This window comes from Bipolaris sorokiniana, assembly GCF_000338995.1.
Source record: "Bipolaris sorokiniana ND90Pr unplaced genomic scaffold COCSAscaffold_2, whole genome shotgun sequence".
NCBI classification, from domain to species: domain Eukaryota; kingdom Fungi; phylum Ascomycota; class Dothideomycetes; order Pleosporales; family Pleosporaceae; genus Bipolaris; species Bipolaris sorokiniana.
Window position 1 is genome coordinate 2,617,111 of NW_006911896.1, and position 25,780 is coordinate 2,642,890.

The 25,780-nt window shown below is 50.2% G+C and overlaps 8 protein-coding genes across 8 annotated transcripts; 5 read left to right on the plus strand and 3 right to left on the minus strand.

Annotated features, from left to right (window-relative positions):
* Nucleotides 1–317: 317 nt before the first annotated feature.
* On the plus strand, nt 318–676 carry COCSADRAFT_276794 (uncharacterized protein). Its single transcript, XM_007698124.1, has one exon. The coding sequence runs from the start codon at nt 421–423 to the stop codon at nt 616–618; it is 198 nt and encodes a 65-aa protein (XP_007696314.1). The 5' UTR covers nt 318–420; the 3' UTR covers nt 619–676.
* A 58-nt stretch (nt 677–734) lies between these two features.
* Nucleotides 735–5,200, minus strand: COCSADRAFT_81349 (uncharacterized protein; the record flags this gene model as incomplete). The annotated part of the gene is made up of 10 exons (XM_007698125.1): nt 735–801; nt 852–1,296; nt 1,344–1,400; nt 1,456–1,554; nt 1,608–1,740; nt 1,800–1,835; nt 1,889–1,958; nt 3,598–4,634; nt 4,699–4,816; nt 4,872–5,200. 10 exons carry the CDS (start codon nt 5,198–5,200, stop codon nt 735–737), a joined length of 2,391 nt encoding a protein of 796 aa, XP_007696315.1.
* Nucleotides 5,201–6,500: 1,300 nt separating this feature from the next.
* COCSADRAFT_134972 (uncharacterized protein) lies at nt 6,501–7,739 on the plus strand. The gene is made up of 2 exons (XM_007698126.1): nt 6,501–7,190; nt 7,253–7,739. The coding sequence occupies exons 1-2, from the start codon at nt 6,743–6,745 to the stop codon at nt 7,684–7,686; spliced, it is 882 nt and encodes a 293-aa protein (XP_007696316.1). The 5' UTR covers nt 6,501–6,742; the 3' UTR covers nt 7,687–7,739.
* Nucleotides 7,740–10,093: 2,354 nt separating this feature from the next.
* Nucleotides 10,094–10,929, minus strand: COCSADRAFT_33664 (uncharacterized protein). Its single transcript, XM_007697405.1, has 3 exons — nt 10,872–10,929; nt 10,491–10,805; nt 10,094–10,398 (listed from the first exon to the last, which is right to left on the minus strand). The coding sequence occupies exons 2-3, from the start codon at nt 10,731–10,733 to the stop codon at nt 10,276–10,278; spliced, it is 366 nt and encodes a 121-aa protein (XP_007695595.1). The 5' UTR covers nt 10,734–10,805; nt 10,872–10,929; the 3' UTR covers nt 10,094–10,275.
* A 103-nt stretch (nt 10,930–11,032) lies between these two features.
* On the plus strand, nt 11,033–12,229 carry COCSADRAFT_33665 (uncharacterized protein). Its single transcript, XM_007697406.1, has 2 exons — nt 11,033–11,384; nt 11,435–12,229. The coding sequence occupies exons 1-2, from the start codon at nt 11,137–11,139 to the stop codon at nt 11,793–11,795; spliced, it is 609 nt and encodes a 202-aa protein (XP_007695596.1). The 5' UTR covers nt 11,033–11,136; the 3' UTR covers nt 11,796–12,229.
* Nucleotides 12,230–12,813: 584 nt separating this feature from the next.
* On the plus strand, nt 12,814–17,454 carry COCSADRAFT_134979 (uncharacterized protein). Its single transcript, XM_007698127.1, has 6 exons — nt 12,814–12,889; nt 12,950–13,010; nt 13,223–13,336; nt 13,562–13,885; nt 14,033–15,014; nt 15,064–17,454. Exons 1-6 carry the CDS (start codon nt 12,844–12,846, stop codon nt 17,167–17,169), a joined length of 3,633 nt encoding a protein of 1,210 aa, XP_007696317.1. The 5' UTR covers nt 12,814–12,843; the 3' UTR covers nt 17,170–17,454.
* Nucleotides 17,455–17,664: 210 nt separating this feature from the next.
* On the plus strand, nt 17,665–21,635 carry COCSADRAFT_187661 (uncharacterized protein; the record flags this gene model as incomplete). Its single annotated transcript, XM_007698128.1, has 9 exons — nt 17,665–17,728; nt 17,787–18,093; nt 18,146–18,359; nt 18,411–18,524; nt 18,574–18,678; nt 18,724–18,922; nt 18,974–19,585; nt 19,637–21,451; nt 21,521–21,635. Exons 1-9 carry the CDS (start codon nt 17,694–17,696, stop codon nt 21,633–21,635), a joined length of 3,516 nt encoding a protein of 1,171 aa, XP_007696318.1. The 5' UTR covers nt 17,665–17,693.
* Nucleotides 21,636–22,682: 1,047 nt separating this feature from the next.
* COCSADRAFT_276890 (uncharacterized protein) lies at nt 22,683–25,689 on the minus strand. Its single transcript, XM_007698129.1, has one exon. The coding sequence runs from the start codon at nt 25,522–25,524 to the stop codon at nt 22,753–22,755; it is 2,772 nt and encodes a 923-aa protein (XP_007696319.1). The 5' UTR covers nt 25,525–25,689; the 3' UTR covers nt 22,683–22,752.
* Nucleotides 25,690–25,780: the final 91 nt, after the last annotated feature.

Consider the following 25,780-nt stretch of genomic DNA (forward strand, 5'->3'; position numbering starts at 1 on the left):
TGCCCAGTGCATATTCGCAACCTCGAAGGCTGAGTAACGGCAACCGAGCAAAACAAAAGAAGCTACTGCGGTGGCGTTTTTCAAACATGGGCAACCCGACACTGTAAGTCAGGTTCAACTCCATGAATGCTTGCACTCGCAAGAGAAACCCCCGAGACAAGCGCATGTGCATGCGAAAGTGGGGTACGTGACCAGAGGCTAAACAGGAGCGGGCCGTCGTCTATCGATTACGCACCTACAGAGAAGCTTACTACAATAGATATAAAGGTTCAAAAAAGAAAAGAAATGAATTAACTAACTCTTTTGCAAGAATATGTCAGGCGCAAGAGCACTGCCATTTGAGCACTGAAAGACAAACTGTGCATGTCATGAAAAAGTCAACAGATGTGTCGTGAGCGGTGCCGGTCTTGAATTTCTCCTATGGTACAATTATCTACGCAAGCCACCATACGCTCACATAACCAAACGTTTAGACGCTGCCAGATGAAGCGTTTGGAAGAGCCTCAAAGCCTCTCTCACTACGCAATGCCAAGTAAGGAGTGTCGCGATACATCATCTCACTCTGCCCGCTCTATACAGAATGCTGGACCTCGTCGCAAATGCCCAGTACTGCAGTAATATCCTCTCCGCGACGCCGCAGGTATATTATTCGATTTGCAAAGCACGCATCGTCATACTCTGGCGATTTTTGTAAATGATGCCTGGGAAAGGGGCCAGTCTGCATCGTCATCTCGTTATATAGCCGTGGACGAGTTCGTACTTCTCCGAATAAAGAAGGCCTTCGCCATCTCGTATGCAGACCTGCTTTGAGTTAGAAAATACCAGACTAGGTGGGTTGCAAAAGAGCTTACCAGCAAATAGCAGTGCTAGGCATCGTGGTGATGATTCGAGGCTTCAAGCCACGGAAATATCCTCTGTATCCTTCTCTTTGGTGGATGATCTTTGCAGCTTGCACCAGACCCGAGACGTTCTTCAGTTCCACATCCCTGGCATTTCCTCGCGTCTGTAACAGCGTCTTGATTACATCGAGTGGTGTGGTAAGGCCTGCTGCAAATCCACCTGCAACACCACCCGCGAAGCAATGTGTATAGGGATCGTATCGGCCGGTAGGGTTCATGACTTTGGAGAGAGATTCGTATGCCATGAATTGCAGGGCTGTGAAGGGGACCGTCATGCATAGTGTTGTGGGGTAGGAAACGTAGAATGCGCCAATGCCCTCTGTGCGGAGGACCTCTCGAGCGCATTGCGGGACAGACTTGTATATCGAGCCGTGCATTTGCATGCGTTGTTTTATGACTGCGGGGTTCAGTAAACGCGGGGCGCTGTGGTACTATGCCTCTTACCGTCAAACGGATTCATTAATGCATCGCTGGAAATGGTGGCTGCGGCACCGCTAGCAGCTGTTGACAGTTAGCAAGTACTCGCTAGAATGCGAATGTAGGTGGCACTGCGCACCTGCTGCAAGAGGGTGGTGTTCATGGCTCTCTCCTTCGTTTCCGCCGAGAGCATGCTTCGTGGCCTCGTACGATGCAAAATAGACAGCATGCGCGGGGCCTGTATCATCCGTCAGTTACACTTGGCTATAGTATACGCAGTTGTTTGCTTACCCGCGCCCATTACAACACTAGACAAGCCTCTCCATAACGACCAGAACCCTTCGGCTCGGGATATGGTGACCATGGCGTTCGAAATACCACTATACATGGCGCTTGGCGAGGGGTTGACGATCTGCATTCTGGTCTGCCGACAGTCAGCGCATGGTTCGCAGGCCGCGAGTAAGTGAGAGGCATGTTGCGCACCTTGAGCAAATCTACCGGGTACATGACCGAGTGTTCCTATCGTCAAGTCAGCCGGGGCGAGTACATGGCGGCGACTCCGGAGGACGTACGGCGACACCCGCAAACGCGCCTGCGAGCATGTTGGCCGTGAGGGAGAAATTCGGTGGGAGTGCTTCATAGCTGGCGCGCAAGTTAGCGATTGGTGTCTTTCATGGCAGCGGTGCAATGGAGCTGTACTCGTGCTCTTCTTCGACAGGAACTGCTGGTCGATCATGGGGGGCCATAAGACGGCCGGCTGCAGGTGCCGCGGATTCCAGGTTGGCGGCTTGAAGAGAGACGGTTGGGAAGGGTTCGTGATAGGTCCCAGGGTGGTGCAAGAGGGCGACGGCGGTGGGTTGACGCTCGTCGGAAATTGAAGTTGTCACTTTTGTTTGCAACTAGTAACGGAAGCGCGAGATGACTTCAGCCGAACGCCGAGACGTCAGACCTAAAACGCGGCGGCCGGGGTTTTACTCTATCGACCATCAACTTGGCCGTTGTTATCAGTCGCTGCGATGCCGGAGCCTGATGGATGGCAACGCTGTCTGCGCAAGCCAATGCATATGCGTGCCAGGAGGCTGTATCTATATACATACAGACATGCTTCACTTCCGCGCCTCTCGACTAGCCAGCCGCCACCACTGCGGCAGATGCATCCAAAGAATTTTGCACGTGGCCGCGGAGATGGAGTACATTCCGAGTGCGACAGCGAGTGTCTGCGAAAGCCTGACGGGGATGCGAGGCGAGGCGAGGCGAGAAGAGTTGTGGTAGCTCCCCCGTATCTTATCAGATCATCTCCGCCTACATCTCAGGCCAGCCACGACGCCTGTTTCGCGGGCGCAGACTACGCGAATTGTATTCTACAAAAGCTTGTGTTGAGTGGTGGTGCAGCATGACTCTGCCAACCCCCCACCTCGCTGCCAACGGCTCACGGTAGCGTCCTACTCTACTCTACTCTAGACCCTCTGGCTGATTAATGGCCAATATCGGCATCAAATAAGCAGCATAGTCCTCGACTACCGTAGCCGATCAAATACGACATGAAAACTGACAGCATTTTACTGTTGCGCACGTGATGATGAGCCGAAGCAGCAAATCTTGCCATGTGTATAGTAGTTAGTATGAGAACAAACATGAATTTTGAACGCTCTTGTTTGCAGCCCCAAAGTCGGTGCGGCTTCGGCCCGCCGGGATTCGGAGCCAGTGGTGGTTCTCGGTCGGTCGAAGTCGGAGATAAAATCACCCAGCACCGACGGTATGAAGCCCGCTTGAAGCCTTTATTACTGCTGCTGCTGCTGCAACACCACTAGTAGTACTATACTTCATATGCAATTTGGTATAGTCAATTCGGAGCCAGCGGATTTATCGTATTCGATTTTTGTTTAAAACAGTATTGTGGTGGTGGCGGTGATATTTCGTGGCAGAGGTGGCTCGTTTGGTGGGCTAACCCGCTTGGTCTCACCAGTTGGCCAAGAGGGTGGTTGCAGCGCACAGGTACAATGGGCCCTCGGTCTCGATCACTACAACAAGCAATAATCTCCAGCACCCCTCATGGCACGTTACAAAGCACCATGCTGGCCAACACTACAATGTCGTGATCCGAGATACTAGAGGTCCTCCAATTTCAACTGCGTATCAGCAGTCGCAGCGCTTGTGCCACCGGGGAAAGCTGACTACATCTCTGATGTTAGAAACACCCGCCAGGTAGCACAGAAGCCGATCAAACCCAAGGCCAAACCCGCCATGCGGAACGCTGCCGTATCTCCGGAGATCAATATACCACTGTAGGGAACCGTCTGATGCGTCAGTGGATTCATCAGTCGTGTGTTGGAGGCCGTGGGCCTCCATGGACTGGACAAGATTAGGCAGCCTGTGTTCACGCATCGAGCCCCCCACAAGCTCACAAATCTCGGGCACGAGTAAGTCGAAGCACGCGACTGTTGATGCTGCGCCATCACTAGCTGCCGCGCCCGTCGACGGCGCCATGTAGAATGGCTTGATGTTGCGTGGGTAGTCAGTGACGAAAATGGGCCCGCCACTGCCCATGCTTTCGGCCAGAAAACGTTCGTGTTCGGTCTGGAGGCCGTCTTCATGGCCAGGCGCGTACTCGAATTCGGCCTTGCCCTGAGATATGGCGTCTTTGAGGTGGTGTACGGCGGCTTTGTAGGTAATCCTTGGCCACGGCCCGGCTATCAGCCCCTGCCACCGTTGTGCGAGCGCAGCGTGCGACACAGATGCACTCTCTTGTTCCTGGTCCCGCGCCCGCGCTTCGAGGAGCTCCTGGCCTACAGCCGAAGTTTGCAGCTCGGAAGCAATGGAGCGCAACATGTCCTCTACCGTGTCCATGACGACATTGACGTCGTCGACAAAGGCCATTTCGGCTTCTAGCATGTAAAACTCACTAAGATGACGAGCCGTATCACTCTTTTCAGCACGGAACGTGGGGGACAGAGTCCAGACCTTGTTCACTGACTGAGCTAGAGCCTCAAGGTGGAGCTGGCTCGAGACTGTCAAGTATTTTGGAGAGCCAAAAAATGAGTCTTGATGGGGTTTAGTCGGACTGGTTGAGCTTTGATCATGAGCAGTTGGTGCTTCAGGCGCCACAGTGAAGACTTCGCCTGCGCCCTCGCAATCCGAAGACGTGATGATTGGCGGATGGCATTGGACAAAGTCGTGTTTCGCAAAGTAGTTTGTTACTTGAGCTGTGACTAGAGACCTCAACCGCAGGATAAGCGAGTTGAAGGGCAGTCGACTTCGCAGATGCGGGAGAGTGCGAAGAAACTCTGCGGTCTGGAACTTTTTCTGTATTGGGTAGGTCTGAGACGGAATAACGCAATCAGATGGTGAAGACAGTCAGTGCAGGTCACGGTAGCAAACTCACGGTGGCATCGTTGTCTCCCAATATGCGCACATCAGTGACCTGGAGCTCATGGGACTGTCCTTGGCCTGGCGAGGGCGTCCATTTGCCGGTGGCTGTGACTGCGATGCCGGTCGAGAGTCTGATGGAGCGGCTTGTCAGCGCCTGGACGAGTAGCAGTAGAGGCAGCCACTGACCCTTCTGCTAGCTGGGGAGGGAGGACGGCCTGGACGGTGCGCAAGGTCGAGCCGTCTCCAATAGCGGCAAAAGCAACTCGCTTCTGCTTGCGCACAGTGCGCACATAGCCGTTGATCGTCAGGGTGGCACCATCCGGAGGCGGTTGGCATGCAAAGGGCGAGTGTGCAGAGGGCCTCAGCAGCTCAGCAATGGTGCTGGGGCGAAACGTCGAAGTGCAGCGAGGACGACATATCGGCCATGCACGAGGCCAGGGAGAAGCAGCGCTGTGATTTGGAGACGTGTGCTGAGGGCGGACAGGAGTTGTCAGCGGGCGCAAGACGCACCTCATTTATGCGGCGGCAGACTGCACCTGTCGAGCAGTGCGGTGTAGCGTCTAATAAACAGCAATGGCAGTTACTGTTGCCGTTGACGTTGTGTAGGAAGCGAAGCTTGGAAAAAGCGAGCTGGCGCTTGGGCCCCGCGCTAAGATCGAGTCAACCTGGCCGTTGTTGGGCGCTCGTCAATCGTTCGTGTGAGCGGCCTGAAACGCTAGCTGCGAGCAGGGGATTTAAGTACATGAGTAAGGACTTGGATACTTAACTATGTATCGACTGGGAAATCATACTTGCGTACGTACATGCATATTACATAGACATTCTACGTATCAAACTTTTTTTTTCTGTTAAAAAACAAACAAACAAACAAACAAACAAACATACTTGCAGCACGAGATTCAGCCCCGGCATTTACACACACGCACACACACACACACACACACACACACACACACACATACACACATACACACACATATACCTACGTATGTACAATATATGTATATGAATGCGTGTACACGTACATGTATGTAAGCAGCCTCCACCCCCGTTTTCGTCCTCCCGGGCGGCCATGTCCCGCAGCAAGGGCCCGATGATGCCGTGGCCCTTTGTCGCCGCTGATGCTCTTTGCCTGCTGGTGCCACCTGGCTGGCGGTGAGGGAAACACGCACTTTGTGGCACAGTGGCCCAGCTACGTGTGGCGGGCTCGACGGTCAGCTGTGATTGATTCGATGGCAGGATATGTGCCATGGTGCCCTGCATCTGGATTCTAGTGCCGACGCTATTGCTGCGGCGCTATATCGTGCAGGATCTTGGTTACCAAGTGCTAGTAAGCTGTCATCATCGGCTGCCCAGCGCCGCCAGATCCTTCTAACCCGCTTCCAACCCGATGCAGATCGCTTCGAGGTCTGGCCGATCGATTCAGCCACGCATCCCTGCCTTGCTCGTCCCAGCAAACCCGACACGGCTCTTTGTGGCTTCAGGTGCCTGGCAGCTGGCTGGGTTCACAGCAGTGCCCCCAGCACCAGGCCCAGGCTTGCAAACACACGGCACGGCTGCTACCGGCCACCTAGTACATGCATCATGTCTCCATCCTGATCCCTCCAGCCGCTGTCCCCGTGTCTGCTGCGAGCGAGAATGCCACCCCTCGCGCGCCCCAACCCACAGGGGTCTGCCAGATTCACGCAGACGACTGCCGCTTCTGTAGCTGGTGCATTTCTGCTGCCCCAGTCTAGTCGCCGAATCGATCTAGGGCTACGATCTAGCTTGCCTGATTACACGCCCGTTGCAAAACCCGCATTCGACTGATATACTGTCCCTTGGCCGGTCTGGCGCCGTCTGGTCACAGGCCCTCACTCCCTCTCCCTCCCCCGCACTGCCTTGCTCAAGTCTCGTGCTGCTGTAAATCACTGCCCTCGCCCTCACCCTCTCCCTCGCCCTCCCTCCCCAGTGCCATTCTTTCTTTCTCCAGACTCGCCCTTCGACTCACCTTCCCTTGTTGCTCTGCCAGCCTCAGCTCACGAAACAGCCAACACTCCACCTACGTCACCATCGTCATGCCACAGTCAAGACCAAAACCCTCTGAAATAGCTGCCGAAGCAAAGCGAGTATGGATGCCTCACATTTGGAAACACTACATTCGAGACTCCAAGACGTCATATCTCTATCCAGATTCTGCACAAATACGAGTCAATGTCGACAAGCGCTCATCACAACGGACCAGAGTCGCAGTCATGGAGGGTGACCCCATCAACTATGCCCTGGGCTGGTACCAGAGCGCTCTCAATGCCGACCCAAACTGCAAAAGAATTCCTGTGGTCAATGTAGCCAACGAAAAGCGCGCAGGTGGCGACTGGGAATCTGGCCTCATGGCCCCAGAAGAGTGCTTTGCACGGAGAAGCAACTTGGTTCACGCTCTCACCATGCCCTGGAACGCACAATTAGGCGTCGAAGAGAATTTCTACCCCATCCCACAAAGAGGTGGCATCTACTCTCCCGAAGTGTGTATGTTGGGGTGCTAGCCAAAAGTCCGCCTCGGCACGAGACTCACTACTAATAAGCCACAGACGTTTTCAGAGCCGGTCCGGAACAAGACTATGCACCCTTTTCAGACATGGCCTCACTTCCCGTGATATCAGTCGCTCCAGTGCGGCGCCCAAAACTTGACGAGAGCGGTTGCAAGTACTCATTTGCACAAGAAAGAGAGTTGATGCGAGAGAAGATGCGAGCAGTGCTGCGCATCGCATCCTACTGCGGCCATCGAAACTTGGTTTTGGGCGCGTTTGGTCTCGGACCAATATTCCGCAACCCGGCGCAGGAAGTAGCGTGCATGTGGAGACAATTACTCTTTGAGGAAGAAGAGTTCCACGGCGCATTCCAGGATATAGTCTTTGCTATTGACAGTAGCATGGTCGGATCACCAAGCAAGGGCTGCATGTCTGACGTGGACATTTTTAGGCGCGAATTCGATCCTGCCACCATTTGGCCAACAAAGTGGTGAAAGGGTGACAAGATTTGACTACCACTCTCCCCCCCCCCCTAAAGAAAAAAGATGGTCGGGAATGAAGCGCAACAAAGAAATCAACAGTCGCATGTGCCCCATTTCAACTGCAAGGACACACGGAAATTCCGCAATTAAGGGCAGTACGAGGTTGCATTACGCACATACATACTAAGTACAGATATACTACTCACACAACATGCATGCACACATACCGTTCATGCTGGCAACCAAAAAAAGGCAGAAATAACCTCTGCGCAGGCGCGGGAGAGATAGAGCCAATAGAGGGGTAAAAAGGGCAAAAAAAGAAGGAAAGGGCCAAAATGGACTTGACTCGGTCATGAAGTCATGGGATGTGTGGTGTGGCAGGTGGGCAAGGTGGGGTTGGAGGCGGCGGCACCACCTTTGGTTCTGCACACAGAGAGATAACCGAGACAAATAAAGCTCAGATCTCGCCGAACCCGACAAATTCTGACCAGGTGGCGCGATTTGGGGCCTTGGTGCTCGATGCTGCGGCTAAAATGCTGCCAATGCCTTATCTTGGGAGGGGGCGGGTGGGTGGGTAGAGCGGGTTGGAAAGTATAACGGTAGCCAATCAAGTATTTAATATACAGATGCATTAGGTAAACCATGGACGGCAAGCGGTCTTTTTCTGTTGTTTTTTTCTGCTTTGCTTGCACTATACATTTGTGGTTTGTGAGAGCACAATTTGTAGTCACGCACAGTCTATTTTTGCCCTCGTCGATCCATTTGGCTTTTTTTTTCCCTTAGCTATTTGCTTTTCGCATTGTTCACGCGCGAAGCGACGTTAGAGGCGGGTCGTCATTCGCGGGGAAAAGTGACAAGGGCGGGGGGAGAGGAAGGGGAAAGGAGGGAGAAGGGGGGAGGGGAGAAAGGGAAAAGGGAACCCATGTATGCGATAAAGTGGTTCCAATCTGCAACGACGTCCCGATTGCTGGCTCCTCTTTTTTCCTTTGTTAAGCTCTTCAGAAATTCGCCCGATTCGCTCTGCTGGTTGATACCCACATATCCCAGCTTCGGGTATTTTTTTTGTGTATGTGTGTGTGTGTGTGTGTGTGTGTGCTGTGCTGATCGGGACTCCTTTTCCCGTCCGTCCTCCTTCCTTGCTTCCTTTTCGTTCCACAAAACGTTACGGACATAACTCACATCTACAGCACACACACACAGACCCTCCTTGCTCCCCTTCCTTGCCCGTTTGGCCGTTTCCAACTGTCCTTACGTGCGTAACTTAAACTCTGTTTGCAAGAACCCTTTTTACTGTTTTTACTTTGTTCCCCGTTCGCCTCGCTGCAACGGCGCATACTCCGTCTTACATGCGACGTTTCTTTTTATTTATTACCCTGGTTCAACGGTCTTGTATGTCTCTGTGCTTCGCTTGCCCATCCCCAATTGGATTCTTTGATTAAGTAACAACTTCTATGTATCTCCAAGAAGAGTCATGCTTCCCTTTTTTTGCCGGAAGTAATAAAGGTACTTGTTTACACGTGTATGTAGGTATTGCGCTAGCTTTCTCTCAAACGGATATACTTAACCTTCATCCTTACCATTTCCTTTCATTTTCTCTTTCTTTGGTCTTTGCGACCGAGGCAGAATGCGCATAGGACAAGTGAAGTGCCAAGACACGGGATGTAGATGCCGATGAGATTCGGACGGAGGGGGGGGGGGGTGTACTCGGTATGGTTGCTCCTTGATGGATAATGTACCTGGGGGCCGTGCATCTGGAGTGCATGGGAGCTAGAGGGGAATGTGCACGCTTAATTTTGGTTGGGTATTTCTACATAGTAGTACGTAGATGAGTGTTGGTCATGGGACTGGATGGTTAGTGCACGTGTGTGTTGTAGCAATTTATTTCTACCTGCTAGTAGCAAAACTTTGCTTCCCCAACTCGATGATCATCTTTCATTTCGTTGGGGGCACGTATAGTTTGCGGGCTGCAACTTGTCTCGGAGATGCGCCTGAATGGTTTCGGGGCCGGGTGACGACATTGTGCCATGTTGGCGCTTAACATGTATGGAAGCAATAAGGTTTCGAGTGCGCATGTAGTCGGCCTCAGCATCCATGTTCGTGTCCATTCGGACTTGTTTTTACTAGTCTTTGCAAGTGAGAAATAAGTTCGCGGGTGGATAGTTCCAGCAGTTCCAGCTTTGTTCTGTTGCATTGGGGCATGCATACTTACCGACTGTAAGTACACGTGCATGTGCATGTGCATGGGCCCCTTGGTTAAAGAGGTGTGGAGAATGTGACGGGGAGGGGCACTTTGCATGTGATGTATTTTGGAGGGTAAAGAAGTGCCGATGTTGTTGGCCCTTTCATTATATGCAACCATGAAGTATATTATGGCAGGGTTTGGAGTTACATACCATTTTGAGTCAAGCTGGCTTTTGTTTCTGTGGTGCATGCCATGCCGGTCCTGCTCATCTACAAGCGGGCTAGGGAATTGTGTATATTTACTGATACTACTACTGGTACTACATATCGTACATATTGTACAGGGTCATGAGCGGCGTCAAAGGAAAAACAAGACTACTGCTCAAGGCAGATGAGCAAATCTTCTAGTAGCACCGTGAATCACCTGTTCTGACTTGGTAGAGGTAACTGCGGTGCTGTAATCTCACCGCCTTGCATTTCAATCTTTTTGATGGTTTGCTCGCGTTGGTAGTTGACCACTCGTTGCTTCTTGAAGTATTCAACCTGGTTTTTATTAGCATTACTCTCCCTTATCCATCCCTGCGGTCTTAGACATGTGATGTGGTCACCCAACACTAGACCAAGTATTGACTCACCCAGCTATGTGCGCAATTCTTCTCAAATTCCTTGTCCAGTTGTCCACAGAAGCTTGCAGCCTTGTCCCTTCCAGACTTTGTGTTTATGCTGTCCAGGATGTTGTTCTTGTCGAGGCATTCGAAAAAGGCGTCGCGCGCTGCGTAGCATTGTTTGCGATTTGACCGTGAGGGCGACTCGAATGCGCCGCCTTCTGTCTTCTTGACACCGGAGTCTTCCTTTGAACTTGAGCTGAACCAGCCCATGGTTGTAGAATGTCAAGTTGCGGAGAAAGATGCGGCGGAGTCGGAGATGGAGGCGGGGGCAGGAGGTTGAAGCTGGCGCACGTGTTAGACTGGAGCGGTATGAATATATCACATAAATTGGGTTCCGAGATTGCATACTTTGGTAAAATTTATACCGCAGGGCTCTTTGGTAGAGCTGGTAGGCAGGGCTGTCGGTATTAATGCAGAGCAGAATGTCGAATTGATGCTTGGCAAAAGTTCCCACGCTATGACATCGGCGCTGACGCTCTACGTTTCGCCGAACCCTTTCAGCGAACCATCCGCGAACAGGCAACCTTGCCAACTAGTAATACAGGACCAACCGACGTGACCTTGGGACTCTCCACTCCATATGCCCATGCCATAGCGCATCGCCTGCGGATTCATGCCACGCCGACGCCGCCCCCCTCGACCCGGTGCACTCGCGGATCTCTCGCCAATCCGCATCCTCTCCCAGATTGTCCTCCTGCAACTTGCATACTATGCATGCGCCGGGATCCTTATTCTCTTCACTGCCCTGGTAGCGGGCAAGGAGGTCAGCCTGGATCTCCTCTTCAACTGGCAAAGCCTGAGCGGAGATACTACGGTTGGATGGACATTGGGCCTGGTCTGGATGTTGAATAGCCTCGCCTGGTAAGTCCTTCCCTACGCGCCTCGTGGTGCAACTGTCTGACACGCCACAGTGCCATTTTCATACTGCTCCTCATCGCCCGCTCTAAGCTCGTCCTTGATTTTGCCCTTACCGTGCACTTTATTCACTTGATCGTCACCTCCTTATACACGCATGCGATACCCGCGAACCTCTTCTGGTGGGCGCTACAGATATGCAGCGCGACCATCATGACTTCCTTGGGTGTGTGGGCATGCCAGTGGCGTGAATTGAGACCCATCAACTTTGGGAGCAAGACGCCCGCGCGACCGCAACCGCAACCGGCGGCCGAAGAAGAGGGCGGCGAGTCTAGGGGCAGAGGCAGGGGTAGAGGGAAGGACGGCGCGGGGGAATACGAAATGGTTGGCATGAATGAAGGGGATAACAACGTCTGACCACTCTCCATCCTTTGCATAACAGGCGTTTGGGTTCGCCTGACTTGGACATATCGATTGGCATCGAAGCAGCATTTTAATATACCCGGAGAGAGCATAGAGCATTATACATTAGCATTTGGATCGGGCGTCAAACAGTCTGCTCAGTCATCATCACTGTGGCGCGTTAACGGCACTCGAAGCTTTGTATCGCTTTGCCTCCAAGAAACCATTCCGACGAACTATCTTCGAGTTCGACCGTGCCGTCCCGCAACATGAACCACGGCAGCTCATCTGGCTCCCCTTCGCCTTTCATTGCCTCTTTCTCTTTGGCATCCGTCTTTGGCGTGATTCTGCACATGATTTTGTCCAGGCGTTCTAGTGATATCGAACGGTCTTCGACTGTGACTGCCATAGCGATTTTGATAGCGCTTAGACGGTTTGGTATATTGAGGCCTAGCCGCAGTGTCAGTGGCTCTTGGGGAGGATTTACTGCTGCTACAGTCTACAGATAGGCAGGGAGCTTGTCCAAGACGTGCACATAGTTGAAAGCTCCAGCTCCAACGGCAAAGTAACGTACCAGCGACGATCCGTGTGTTTAGTGGGATTTCCGCCAGCTTTTGCATATTGCCTCCACTCTCAATAAATGCCAACATGACATGGATGTTGTGTGACTTCAATCCACCTGCTTGATGATTTGGGAGAAGAGGCTGCTGTACTTTATGCAGTGGTATGCTGGCAGCGACGGCGAGAGACGCGTACGCGAAACTGTACATGATAAACTTTTTGAACATGGCTGAGGTATGGTGTTCTGAAGCAGACAGTTGTATTGAGAAGGTGGCTATCTATATTTCCAGACGAGTTGTGGCGCGTGTTGTGTGCGGAGAAGCTGCTGTGGCCCTGAAACCAAACGATATAACCCCTCTCCACTTATACTTCTTAGCAGCATTGCCGAGGGCCTAGATGTAGTGCATATTGGGCTCTTCTATTGGGCCCAAAAGACTAAGTGAGAAGGCTAGGCCATTGTCGGTAAATCGGCATCGATGTCCTCTTGGTGCTATTTCCATGGATGGCGCCAAAATGCTACCAACCAGCATGGTTCGAATTAGCGGGAAGTATTATACATTCAGGGTATTCGTCTATTTTTCCCGCTAGATCCTCTGGTATTTCCCCAGATAATGAAACCCTAATACTGACCAGCAATGTGATTAGAGAAACTGGTACGCTGCTCTGGAGGTAAGCTGGCACGCGACTTGGCTGCACGACATGCCCTAGCGCGAAGCACGGACGCTAGCCTCTTAGAACGAAAACAATCCCTGCTTCCAAAGCTTTCCTCACCACCAGCCTCTCTGTATCAGATGCTGCATTGATCTACCACTAACAGTTGTCAACTAATGCAAACCCGCAGTATTAGAGCCCACAATGAACCTGGATGATCAATACTTCAGGCAATGGAACCCTGAGCATCATGAGGACGATAGAGGCTTCCCACCTGTTCCGGGTACTTTCGAAGATGATACCTCCAACTTGATGCAGCCAGCTGCGCAACATGGCAGACAGCAGTATCCGGTTCAGTTCCCACAAAATGGGCTGCCGTTTCCTTCCCACTCAGTGTACCACCAGCCTGACTTTCAGCCTTCTCAATTCCACCATCAACCGCCGACCCGGAATCCGTACATACCTTTAATTCCACTGAATGCCGTAGAAGATTTAGAAGACGAGGTGCCTTTGCCACCTTTTACCAGTGGCAATTTTCAAGATCCATTTAATAGGGCTTATGCTACTAGTGGGCCGGCGGTCTTCGAAGGGTTCATCCCAGCGAACCCTGAACAAGAGGATGAAGATGAGTATACCAAAGCTAGTGAATTTCACTCTTCGATTTATGATCGCGATTTTGAGAGCTCAGAAGAAGAGGAAGAGGAAGACGACGAAGACGACGAGTATGGACGTATGCTTGAAGAAGAGGAGGAGCGAGAACGGCTACTACAAACTCAGAAAGACGACTCTGAAGTCGACGCGGATTATTCGTCCGAAGATGCACAGCAAGATGAGGGCGATTCTGATGAGATGGAGCTGGGTGTTGAATTCGAGGACATGGAAGGGCGTGTCAGGTACAAGAGAGGGAAAGGTAGTAGCAGAAAGTCCGCCAAAAACCCTGCTGTGGGTAGTATTATACCCACGTCGAGTACTAGAGGGAGGCGTGGGGGCAAAAGAGGGCGCCCTTCGACCAGAGGGCGGGGTGGTGATAGTGGCGCTAGGTCTACACGGGGGAGGAAGCGAGGGAAACCTGGACGAGAGAAAGGTCCCCGAGGTCCCCGCGCTGTAGCCGACCCAGGTGCGGAATGGAAAGCCTTGCAGCAACAGGCTAACGCCAAATTCATCGAGAAGGACTATGAGGCAGCCCTTTCGTTTGCTCAGCAGGCTATCCAACTCAACCCGGAGATTTTCGATGCCTACAACATCGCCTCTGAAATTTACACTGAAATGGGTCGCGAAGAAGATTCCATAGCTGTACTATTAGCTGGAGCGCCAACAAAGCGTGACCCTGGTCTTTGGCAGTTCATCATCGAGCGTATCCAACAGTTAGACCCGGAGCAACACCCACGTTTTACTGATGAGAACAAGTCGGCTGCTATACTTCCATGCTTGAATGAGATCATCCTGCTCAACAACGACTATGAGGCTCGCAGCCACAAACTTGAAATTGAGGCACAACTAGGGCGTTCTTCAAAGTGCGTGATGCTGGGCCTCAAGATGCTCAAGACACGTAAAGAGCAGGGAGAAGATCCGGACACCAGTGTGCTGAAGATCATGGCAATGATGGGCACTGCATCACCAAGGCAGACCAAGATACATCTCCGCAAACTTATCGATAGCTTTGAGGAGGCTATTGATGTGTTCACGCAACCTGGCAGGGACCCAGTCACGAATGACCTCGACTGGGAGTTGATCAACATCTATCTTGATCTGCTAGACAGAGCAGGCAGTTACGCTACGGGAGTTACAAAGTTGAAATCGCTTTCGCGATGGAAGCAAGGCAGACATGCAGAGACATTTTGGGATGAAATTGACGACGACCGCGAGTTTGATATTGAAGATGAGCCAAGGCGTGTCGCTGTTCCACAGTTTGTGCGGAAGTCCCAAGATGCCAAGTATGGCTCAACTCTTCCACTAGAGATCAGGGTCAAACTTGGGTTGTTTCGGCTGCGCAGAAGTAAAGATGACTTCAAGGAAGCCATGGTAAGTATAGTAGTGGCTGATGAATTCGTACATTTGCTAATTGTATTAGTACCATCTGGAAATGTTGGAGCCAGACGATCAAGGTCCAGATGCTCTTATGTGGGACTATGAAGATCTCTTCCGAATTATCGGCGATGCCTTACACGCTACTGGCCACGACAAGGATGCGCTGCGTTTCTATGAACCATTGTTCAGCAATGACTCAAGAGAGTTCAATCTCATGAGCTACATTGGCTTGCACACTTGCTTCAAGAATGAAGGGCGGACTGAAAAGGCGGCAGAAGTTATTCCTATTCTAAAGAAATGGCCAGCGAAAAGTTACGATGACCTCGCTATTCTTGCAAAGTTCTTTGAAGACCAGGGCATGTGGCAAGAAGCTGGACAGCGTGCAGAGACCATTTACCGCGATAAGTATGGTCACAAACTCAAGGCTCTGGGCTTTCAAGCCTATGATGAGCTCAGAGTATACTATTACAACCAACGCAGACAGGCTCGGGGTAGGTATGCTGTTCGAAAAAGTACTGTACGGAGGAACAGAAAGAAGATGCAAAAGGCGACTGGACAGAATGGCGAAGAGTATGATTCGGCGAATGAAACGGGAAACAAGGAGCTCCCAGGAATTATCGCCCCTACTGAACGACCGAAGAAAGGTCTATTCCGAACAAAGAGGACCAAGGCGCCAAAGATCCAGGCATTCCTTGATGTGCGCGAAGAAGACGCCGAACCAACGCCCGACGTCGAACCCAGACCGGCTACGATTGAGGGTACTGATGTGCCATATCGGGCAATTACAAATAGACTGTTCCGCGGCAAACTTCAAAAGCTTGCCACAGATTTTGCCGACGATCTGAAGGCTGCGAGAGCTCAGCATCGAGAAATTGTCTCCAGTTTCAAACGATTGGATGAGATATGGGAGCCAGCAGAAGTTGGAGACGAAGAAGCTACCAAAGAAGTCTTGTCCATTACCCGAGAGCTGATTGAAGAATTTTCGACATTTGACTTATTTTATTCGAACAAAAAAGAAGACCTCATGACCTACTTCCGACGCGTAACAGCGGGAGATCTTTGGAAAGAATCTGCACTGATGGTACTTGCTGTGGTAGCAAACAATGTCGAGGACGGCGAGACAAATCCTGAACTCCAAGAACGACCGAGTACACCTCCGACTGATTTCTGGGGCGTCCATTTCGATAAATGGTGTGATGCATTTGGCCGTTATGCCATTCTGCTTGCTGGCGAGGGTGATGAAGAGCAATGTTTTGCTACACTCGATATCGCCCTCCAGGCCAATATCTTTCATCGCTCCCAAATCTACCATCGACAACTTCAAATATGCCGACTCACCTGTGCACTTGCAGCCGACAACTCACCGCAAGCCTCTATTGCAGCGCGTTGGCTTCTTAAAGAATACCCGTTTGGTACCGACCTCTTCCGTCTATACAGCGCCGTCAATCGTCTATGCTCTTTTCCCGAAGGCTTTGCCACTGGTCCCGCATATAAAGTACTCATGCGCTACATAAAGACGGTTGACTACGCGCTCCTTACCCCGGAACAGCGTATCGAGTTTAACTTCAGCACCAAAGCCACCAAAGGCGGTTTCAGAAATAATGTCAACATCGAGGACGTGGACAAAGTCAGGGGTCATGACCCCGCGCTCTTTGCATTATACGCACACGTTCTAATGTGCGGTGGAAGCTACATGGCAGCGCTAAACTACTACTTCCGTGCGTTCGCTCTTACGCCTGAAGATCCAGTAATAAATCTGGGCATAGGCGTAGCATACATCCAACACGCTATGAAACGCCTCTCAGAGAACAGGCAGTACCAAATCCAGCAAGGTCTGTCCTTTATCTACAGATATTACGATCTCCGCATTAAAAGCCTACACGCCATTCATCGCCAGGAAGCAGAGTTCAACGTCGGCCGCATGTGGCACAGTTTGGGTCTTGTTGCGCTGGCGCTCCCTGTGTATGAGAGATGTGTTGCGCTCAGCGAGCAGGTGAGGAAGGAAGCACAGGACCAATGTATAGATGGGAATTGGGGGTGTGAGGATTTCAGCACCGACGCCGCGTTTGCGATGCAGAGTATCTATGCCATCAGTGGAAATTTCGAGGGCGCGTTGGAGGTTACGATGAAGTCGTTAGTCATTGAGTAGATTAAGGACGGTGGCATGTATGGTGTGGGTGTCTTGAACTAGCAACAGTGATTGTCCTTCTCTTGGAAAGTCTCATGTACGCCACTGTACAATTCAAAGTTCAGGTTCAATCACTGTTTGCTATTGATTCTTCGTGAAAGATGCACAAGTTGTACTGAAAGGAGTAGCAGATCCAATGTGGTGAAGCAGCGACTGCCAGCCTTGTTGCTGTTGGCGACTGCGGGGTTGCGTGTGCAATAACACAGCCACCTTCCACTTCAGCTCACAGCACATCCCATCCCAAGGCTGAAAGCTCCAACACTTCTCTTTCTCTTTCTTTCACGCATCTTTACTACAATTAAGAATTCACTTGTTGATCTGTCTCCGCCCAAACGCGCGAGCAAGAGTTTTCTGGCTCCTATAATCAACGAATATCACCTACGCAAACACTATTGCAAAACGCCTTGGTCCTCTCCCCCCATGTGAACCCGAAAAGGGCATGATTGCCTTCTCAAACACCCTGTTTCTCATAGTCTATCTATACCATGGCTACATTAACTGTTCCCCAATCCAACGCGTCGTATGTCTATTGAGCAAATCGTCTAGTCATGTGTCTACTAATACTTTCATCGCTTCAGCACCAATCTCTGGACTGAGGCTATAGACCAGTTGCCTGCAGAACACAAGCACGGAATCAACTTTGCCCAATATGAGAAGATCGACGTTCTCAAAGACTTACGTGAGAAAGCCGAAACATCAAGAAATCAGTTCATGATATCGAGATGGAAGTACACTCGCAAGAGCGGAGAAACAGTCATAATTAGGGATGTTTTGGAGAAATTTCTTCGATGGCTTGATATGTTCAAGGGGATTGGAGATGTGGCTATTCAGTACGACCCCACACATGCTACGCTTCCTTGGGCGGGTATTCGCCTCATCTTGCAAGTGAGTGATTCATTAGTTTCCAATTCCAAGGAAGACCTTGACATAATCTTAGATTGCTTTGAACGATACCAACAAAATGTCCTTGGTGATGGAAGATCTTACTTGGATATCTGAGCTGATTTGCCGCTACACTATCCTAGAAGCTCTGTATATCTACGATTCATCAGCGGCTCATGAAGCGCTACAGAGAGCTTTAGTTAAACTTTATTCAAAAATTCTTCTCCACCTATCTAATATAACAGCATACTTTGGGCAGGGGACTGCAAGTAAGCTTCATTCAATATGTAGAGAGTATACCCATTAACGAAAAATACTAGAACGATTAATAAAGAGCACTGTTCTTTCCGAAAATTCGTTCGAGTCAACTCTGGATGAGATCCATAGAGCAGAAGAACAGGTAAAGAACTGGATATCTTTGGCCGAAAGAAATGGTTAGTACTAGCTGGTTTTAATCATCAAATCCATTAACAATTTCGGTAGATAGTATCGAGAAAAACGATAAGCTAGCAGCTCTACTGAACTCCATGAATGGGCCACTGAAAAGAATCGATCGAAATCTTGAGCATGTGCAAGACAATCTTGAAAGTGAGTGACCGTGGTATTCGATTGAAAAGCAACTTACATATACAGGATCGGAGCGCACGAAGATTCTTCAATGGCTCTCCTCTGAGCCTTATATGGGATACCACAAACAAGTCAAGAAGGATTTTCTAGCTGGGACCGGAATGTGGCTTCTAGATGACGCTATCTTCAAGAAGTGGAAGGATGACAGCGCATCTTCAATTTTGTGGCTCCATGGGATCGCTGGATCAGGCAAGAGTAAACTTGTGTGAGATTCTCATACACCGTGTATTTGTGAAAAATTTGCTGATATTATCAGGTCGGTCGTAATCGAAGATGCGATGAAGAATTTCAAGGCTCGAAATAGCCCGCAACCAGTATTCTTCTACTGTTCAAGAAATCCAGCAGAGCCTTTACGATCGAGCCCCAGGGGGATACTTGCTAGTATTGCGCGCCAACTATCAAACATAGAATTGGGGATGCCTCTTCTAAAACCTATAGTCGATATGTATCAGAGTGAAGAGAGCCAAGGGTTTGCGTCCGGACAGCCCGAGATGACAGAAATTTGCGACCTTATCACGGAGCTCATCGAAATCTACCCCCAGACAACGATCATCATAGATGCCATGGACGAATGCGATATAGGGACGCGATGGGAGCTACTTGAGTATCTGGAGGCGATTCTCAAAAACGCATCTAGCCTGGTCAAGATTTTCGTTTCGAGCCGAAATGACCAAGATATCGTATTGCAGCTGAAAAACTACCCGAATCTGGAGATCAACTCTAGGATGAATGAGAGCGATATTGCACGGTTTGTCAAGAATGAGACAGAACAACTGGTTAAGCGTAGAAAGCTACTATGCCGTAGCAATTCGCGAGATGAGCTCAAGGAGCTGATTATTTCCAAAACGACTGCAAGTGCTCATGGAATGTAGGTCTGATTACACATACTCAAATTTGTTGATTTTGACATCCTCCTCAGGTTTCGTTGGGCTAGCATGCAATTGCAATATCTTTGTTTGTTCACTGAAGATGGCGACATCAGAGATGCCATGGGCCGACTTCCCCCTGATCTGCGTGAGCAGTATAACCAAGTCTACAACAAGCTTTCAACAATGCCAGGCGACTATCGACAGACCATTTTCAAAAATGCTCTGTGCTGGTTGTTATCAGCCCAAATCACGCTCCCAACCGATCAGTTCCTGGCCGCGGTAACGACAATTCCTTATGGAGGCAAAAAAACACCGGTCTCTCAAGAAACGATTGTTGAGTACTGCAACAACTTCATCGTTCATGACTCACAGCTTGATACGTTTCGTTTCGCACATCTATCCGTGCGAGAATTTTTGGAAGAAAGACCTGAGTTCAGCAAACCATCATCCAACAGCATGATTGCGGAAGCTTGTCTCTGGACTGTTCTTTGTAAAAGATCAAACTCAGAAGTCCAGAAGCTCTTCCGTCATATTGGCTGGAAACTCGAGGTTGAGCCCTCAGGAGTTAGGACAATTGAAGATTATGCACGATATTACTGGCCTGCTCACGGTCGAGCAGCAGGAGCTTGCAGAAAATCGGGCAACTTGAGGGCCGTTTTGAAGCATCTGTTCTTGGATGAAAAAGACAAAGGGGATACTTCATCCATGGCTCTCTTGATACAAGATGTTCTCGCTGGTCAGATTCCAAATGATTATCGTTACATATTGACAAAACATTGGATTTGGGCCTGTCGACCCGGTAGCGACTCACCACCACAATCTCTAGGGTTGTTTATCGCCTGTGCTTTTGACCTCGAGGAATTGGAAAAAGAACTTTTTGTCAGCGAAGCGCTTACAGCACCTTACAGAACTGCGGGAGGGCGAAGTCTTGGAGGTCTCGCGGCTAGAAATGGAAGCCTCATGATACTTTCTCATCTGGTTGCACAAAAGGAGTTTGGGGTTTCGCGTGCTATAGAGGTGTTGGAGGATGCTCCTCCTGAAGATTGCAAATATGTGGCAATGATCCTCGTCGATCTGTGGAAGGTAAATGAACAGAGTAAGAGGACGATGTTGACAGCGACTGTTTCGAAGATTTCCCTGGAAGCGATAGAAGCTTTGCTTGACTCATGGGAAGACGTCGAGATTACACAAGAGATGATTTTGGCAGCCGTCAGAAGAAAAGATCGATCTGTTGAGGTGACCAAATTCCTTTTGAGTCGGAGGAAGGAAAACGTCAGAATCACACAAAACATAGTAGAAGAAACTATAAAGAATCATGGAAACACGATCTTTTTAGCTCAGGTTCTTCTAAGTCAGGGCAGGAAAGAAGGTATGATAGCACCAGATAAGTTCGATACGAGAATCGAATGGAGCTCCGAATTCCTGAAATGGGTGGGGCTGCTTCTCGATGAAGTAGGCGAGGAATTTACAATCACCGAAGAAACAATCAGGGCTACAGGCTTTCGAGATGACAGCAGTCGACTGATGGAATACCTCCTGCGTCGGCGGAGAAAAGATGTACCAATAGCAACATCGGTAATGATGCACATCCTAGGCCGATCCAATGGAGATGTAGTAAGAATGCTTCTCGACCATTGCGAACTTGGTAGCTTTATCAAAAAAGAAAACATCAACGTCTTTCGACAATATGGGGGTGACGCAAAAGAGCTGATACTTCTCTTGGGTCATCACCAAGGAGGCTTGGTCGACATGCTCTTGAACGGCGATAAAAAGGGTTATATGACTGAAGACCTAGGACGGAATCTTCATCGTATCATGTTTGAACATAGTGGTGGATGGATATACTGCAAACGGAAAGACGACGGGTGGGTAGTCCGATAATGCAAGATTGTAACATTATATATAAAATAGGTAAATTTTATATATAATATAAGGCGCCCCTACAGCGCGCGCTCTTTGCCCCCGGCGGCTCCTACAGAGAGCAGGTTTTTTTTAGCTCTTTCTCTGGCTGGTCTGGCTGGTTTTTGGTTCGTTTTGGCTAGGGGTTGAGTTCGTTGTCTAGCTGGTTTGGCTGGTCTGGTGAAGAATCTAGTATTCGTCACGTACGTAGCTAGGCGCTATCCATATACAGAAATTCCTGGTATATTAGCATGGCTAATCAGCGTAGAGCTTCTTAAAGCTAATTAGATCGTATTTCTTCGTGCACGAAACCCCTCGAAAAACTAAGAGAGAAGAAAAAAACCCTACATGATAATATGCATCCTACATCACATGCAGAAATGCATCAGCAGAGCTCGTTGAATATGCAACGCCACTCAAATCAATCAACAACCTTCCTCACCTCTCTCACCATCTCCTATCTTCCCTACACTGTCCTTTACTCCTATGCGTCCCTCTACTTCTTCACTCTCCGAACAATAATAAGAAACACCATCGTCTCTCACAATCTCCAATCGCACGTCTGACGATATATCCCTTTTCTTTCAATCCACACCGATTAAACTCGAAACTTCGTTTTCTGCAATCGCATATTTACGCGTACCGGTCTTCCAAAAAATATATCCCGTGCAGAGCAAGAATACAACGGGAAGGACAAGCATGTACACGATCATTGTTTCACATGCGAAGAACAGAGAAAAAGGAAATTCGCTAGAAATCATGCAGTGACATGGACTAGGCGGGCATAACATACTTGCACTGCTTGCTTCGGCTCTCCCGTAGAGCAATCAACCCATGACTCTCCCGAAAACCATACTACATCATACCTTCACTCACGCGACTCCTCCAACCGCATGCGGGACCCTCAAAAGCAAAAAATAAATAAATCACAGGAAGTAAGAAGCTTTCTAAAACTGCACACAGCAATCCCGAAGAATTAACAGCAAACAGTAATTGAACTTGAACTTTCGAACTGTACAGTAACGTACATGAGACTTTCCAAGAGAAGAACAATCATCATCCACTCGAGCTGATTAACTTGGAGAACAGTATGTGAAGCCCGTGAAAAAAAAACACCCCAGTAGCTCAGCAAGCAAGCAAACAGGCAGGCCAAAATACCCGCCATCAAAAAGTGCACTCCTCTTCAAAAAAAAACAGTGACAAGATCGAATCAATCATTCCATTCATCATCTATCAAACCCCCCTTCCTTTCCCGCACCCAATCAGCTCACCCCTTCCTAACACCCCAAACCCCCCCACCAACCCTCACCACCTTCCCTTCCCCCTCCAACTCCTCGAGCAAAACCCCCACCTCCTCAGCGCCATGCGGAAACCCTCCCTGAACCATCATCCGCATCATCATAGCAATGCGCCCGACATCCATATTTCCCTGATTCGTCAGCATACCCATAATAAACGCCGTGTACACATGTTTCTTCTCATTCAGCAGCTCAGATTGCGATTTAATGGTCGTGGCGGCGGCACCGGGGTCCGCTTGCAAGGTCGCTAGTTCTTCTGCGGCGGCTGCGGCAGCGTCAGCGTCGTGGGCGCCGGTTTGCGAAGTGGGTTTGGGGAGGGACTCGATGACGGAGTAAGTTGATGGTGGGTGAAAGCGGAGAATGGATTTTCCGACCCAGAAGCTGAGGGCTTGGTGGAGGAGGGATTCGTCCATTTGGAGGAGGGATTCGAGTTGGGAGATTGTACGGGTTGTGCCTTCGCCGGTTTTTTTGGCTGTAGTGTTTTCTTCTTCTTCGCCCGGTTGCGGCTGGAAGGCGTGGATGACGCTGACTTGCCAGGGAGTGAGTTTCTCAAAGTCTTCGGTGCGGTCTTCAAAGGTGAGAGTTATTGAACTGGTGCCTAGGGCGTTCATCCAGCGTAGCTTGCGCATGCCTTTGATGCGTTCAAAGCGTGATTCATACTCTTTTTGCAGCGTACTGATTTGTTCAGGTACTTGGAACGTGTCGTCGCGGAGCTGTGGCCAGAAGAATGACGATAAAATCTGTGCGTTGAGTGTTGGGCCTGGAGCCGGTGCAGAAGTTGGGCCAGAAGGTGTGACTTTCTTGGCTGATCTTGCTGGACGGCGAGGCCGTGGCGTTCGTGGTTGACGACCATCTGGTGTTCGAGGTTGTCTACTATGCTGATCTGGTGTGACCAGCGAGTTTGAAGCCGGTGCGCTAGAGGTTGTGCGTATCGTGCTGTTGATACGCCTGGATTCTAGCATATCGCGAAGCATGACTTCACACGCCTGTAGCTTGTCATCTCCTAGCCGTACCTTGATAAGCTCCAACAGTCGGATCTCCTTCTCGTACTCGGGGTCTTGACACTTGAGCAAATGCTCTCCGTAAATATTCTTCAGCTCATTGACGAAGTCGTCCCGCTCCCATAACGTCAAGAGGAACCAGATGACATCTTCGACCTTGGATTTCTTGTAGTCGGGTGAGGCATCTTGCGGTAACGGCTGCCAGTTCATGTCGTTCCAGTTAAGCTCTTCATCGGCGTCCTGCCCAAAGCTTGCAATGGGCTTAGCCATCTCACTTGCAATTTCGTATGATAACTCGCTGTTAGACGAAAATTTGCTGCCGGTATCGTCTTTGAGATCAGTAAGCAGACTCAGTATGATGATACGGGCTGTATTCTCTCGCTCCTTCAGATACCGCCGAATTGGTCTTGCTACTCGTTCGAGCAACACTCCCTTAGGCTCCAGCTCATGGAAAGAACGAATAATGGAAATGTACACGTTCAGGATGTATGTCGTCGTAGCCCCAGGATGCAGTAGACGTCTTGAGACTTGTTGCGAAAAGCTTGACGTAAGATGCTGTTTTGCATTCGCCACCTTGAGATACTCTTTGATATCTAGGATGGCGCCCATACTCTTGTCCCAATTGATGACAAAATCAAACAAGTTGTCGACTCGCGCTCTACCCAACCTGCCCAGCGCCATCTCCTGCCATGAAGATACTTCAGTCGGCAGGATGTTACTCTGTTCGCATCTCAGGCATTCCAATACTAGTTCGACGAGCGGGCAAAAGCCGTCCTGAATCCACATCTTCAACTGCGGCACAATCGTCTTCTTGGAATACCAGTCAACCTTGAGATAATGGCTTCCTATAAAGGAATCAATCAACTTTGTCATGGCATGGGCGAAGGCCTTTTGGGCACTGTCACCACCGAGTCCGATGCGCTCCAGCCCTTGTAGTAGAGTTGTCATTCGCTTCCTGGTCTGTTGCGTGTCATGAGACATGTTCCTCGTCTCCACGCCATCATGGCGGTTGTAGATGCGGAACAGCCTACATCCCGCGTCGTACAGGACATAACTCACCGTCTTCGAGTATCGTTGCCGAGGCAGGCAGTACGCAAACACAGCTTGTATATCGCTTCGAAACTTCCAATCCGCTGCGCTCGCAGCATCAGACTCGTTCGTCTGCGTCTGCGTGTTCGGATGAAGCGTCGAACTACTTGCGTTCTGCTGTATAACTTGCAACAAGTGTTCGGTGAAGGGTTGAAGGTACACGTTCTGGGCCTGTTCAAGGATATGCTGTGTCTTGTCTAGTAAATCCCAAGCACGGCGCAGCTCAACCTCTTCCTGCCAGAGTTGCTCCAATCCCGGCCTCACATGGTTTGCAAAGTGCAAGCGGCACTCATTTGTATACCATTCCACCAGGCTTTCTTCGTTGGCGTCCTCAACCTTGCCTTCTCCAACCAGCAAGTAGTTTAGGGCATCCTCCACCTCCCTCGTCCTTTGCATTCGCGGGAAAATAGAAACATCATTTAGCAAGCTCAGGAATCTCGTTGCACAGCTCCACGCGCTGTTGCGCCTGACCGCTCGGTGTTGGCCTTGCCCTTGGCCTCGGGCATCGGTATTGCGCAGAGCATAGGGATTCCCAAATGAAGTTCCTGGCACAGTAGAGCCCAAATCCGGTGTCGCAATTGGTGTGGGCGTGCTGTGTGAGAAGGAGAGGACGGGGAAGACGGATGCGAAGACTAGGGTTGAATGGTTCATTGCGGAGGTGATGCGCAGGCCCCGCTATGCGATTGTTTACCGGTGTGTCTGATGTAGCATAGGCGGCTTCATGAGCATGCGGACCACGTGACGGTTATTAGGTCTTTTCTTGGAATTGACTGTTTTCTCACCATATCGTTTGGCAAATGGTTGTCGCAGGGTGGGCTGGCTTCGGTCTGCCCGCCTACGCAAGGGTCGGTCGCGATCCCACATGGAGCACGGACCAAGTGCAACGCGTATTCACGTGGTAGTATGT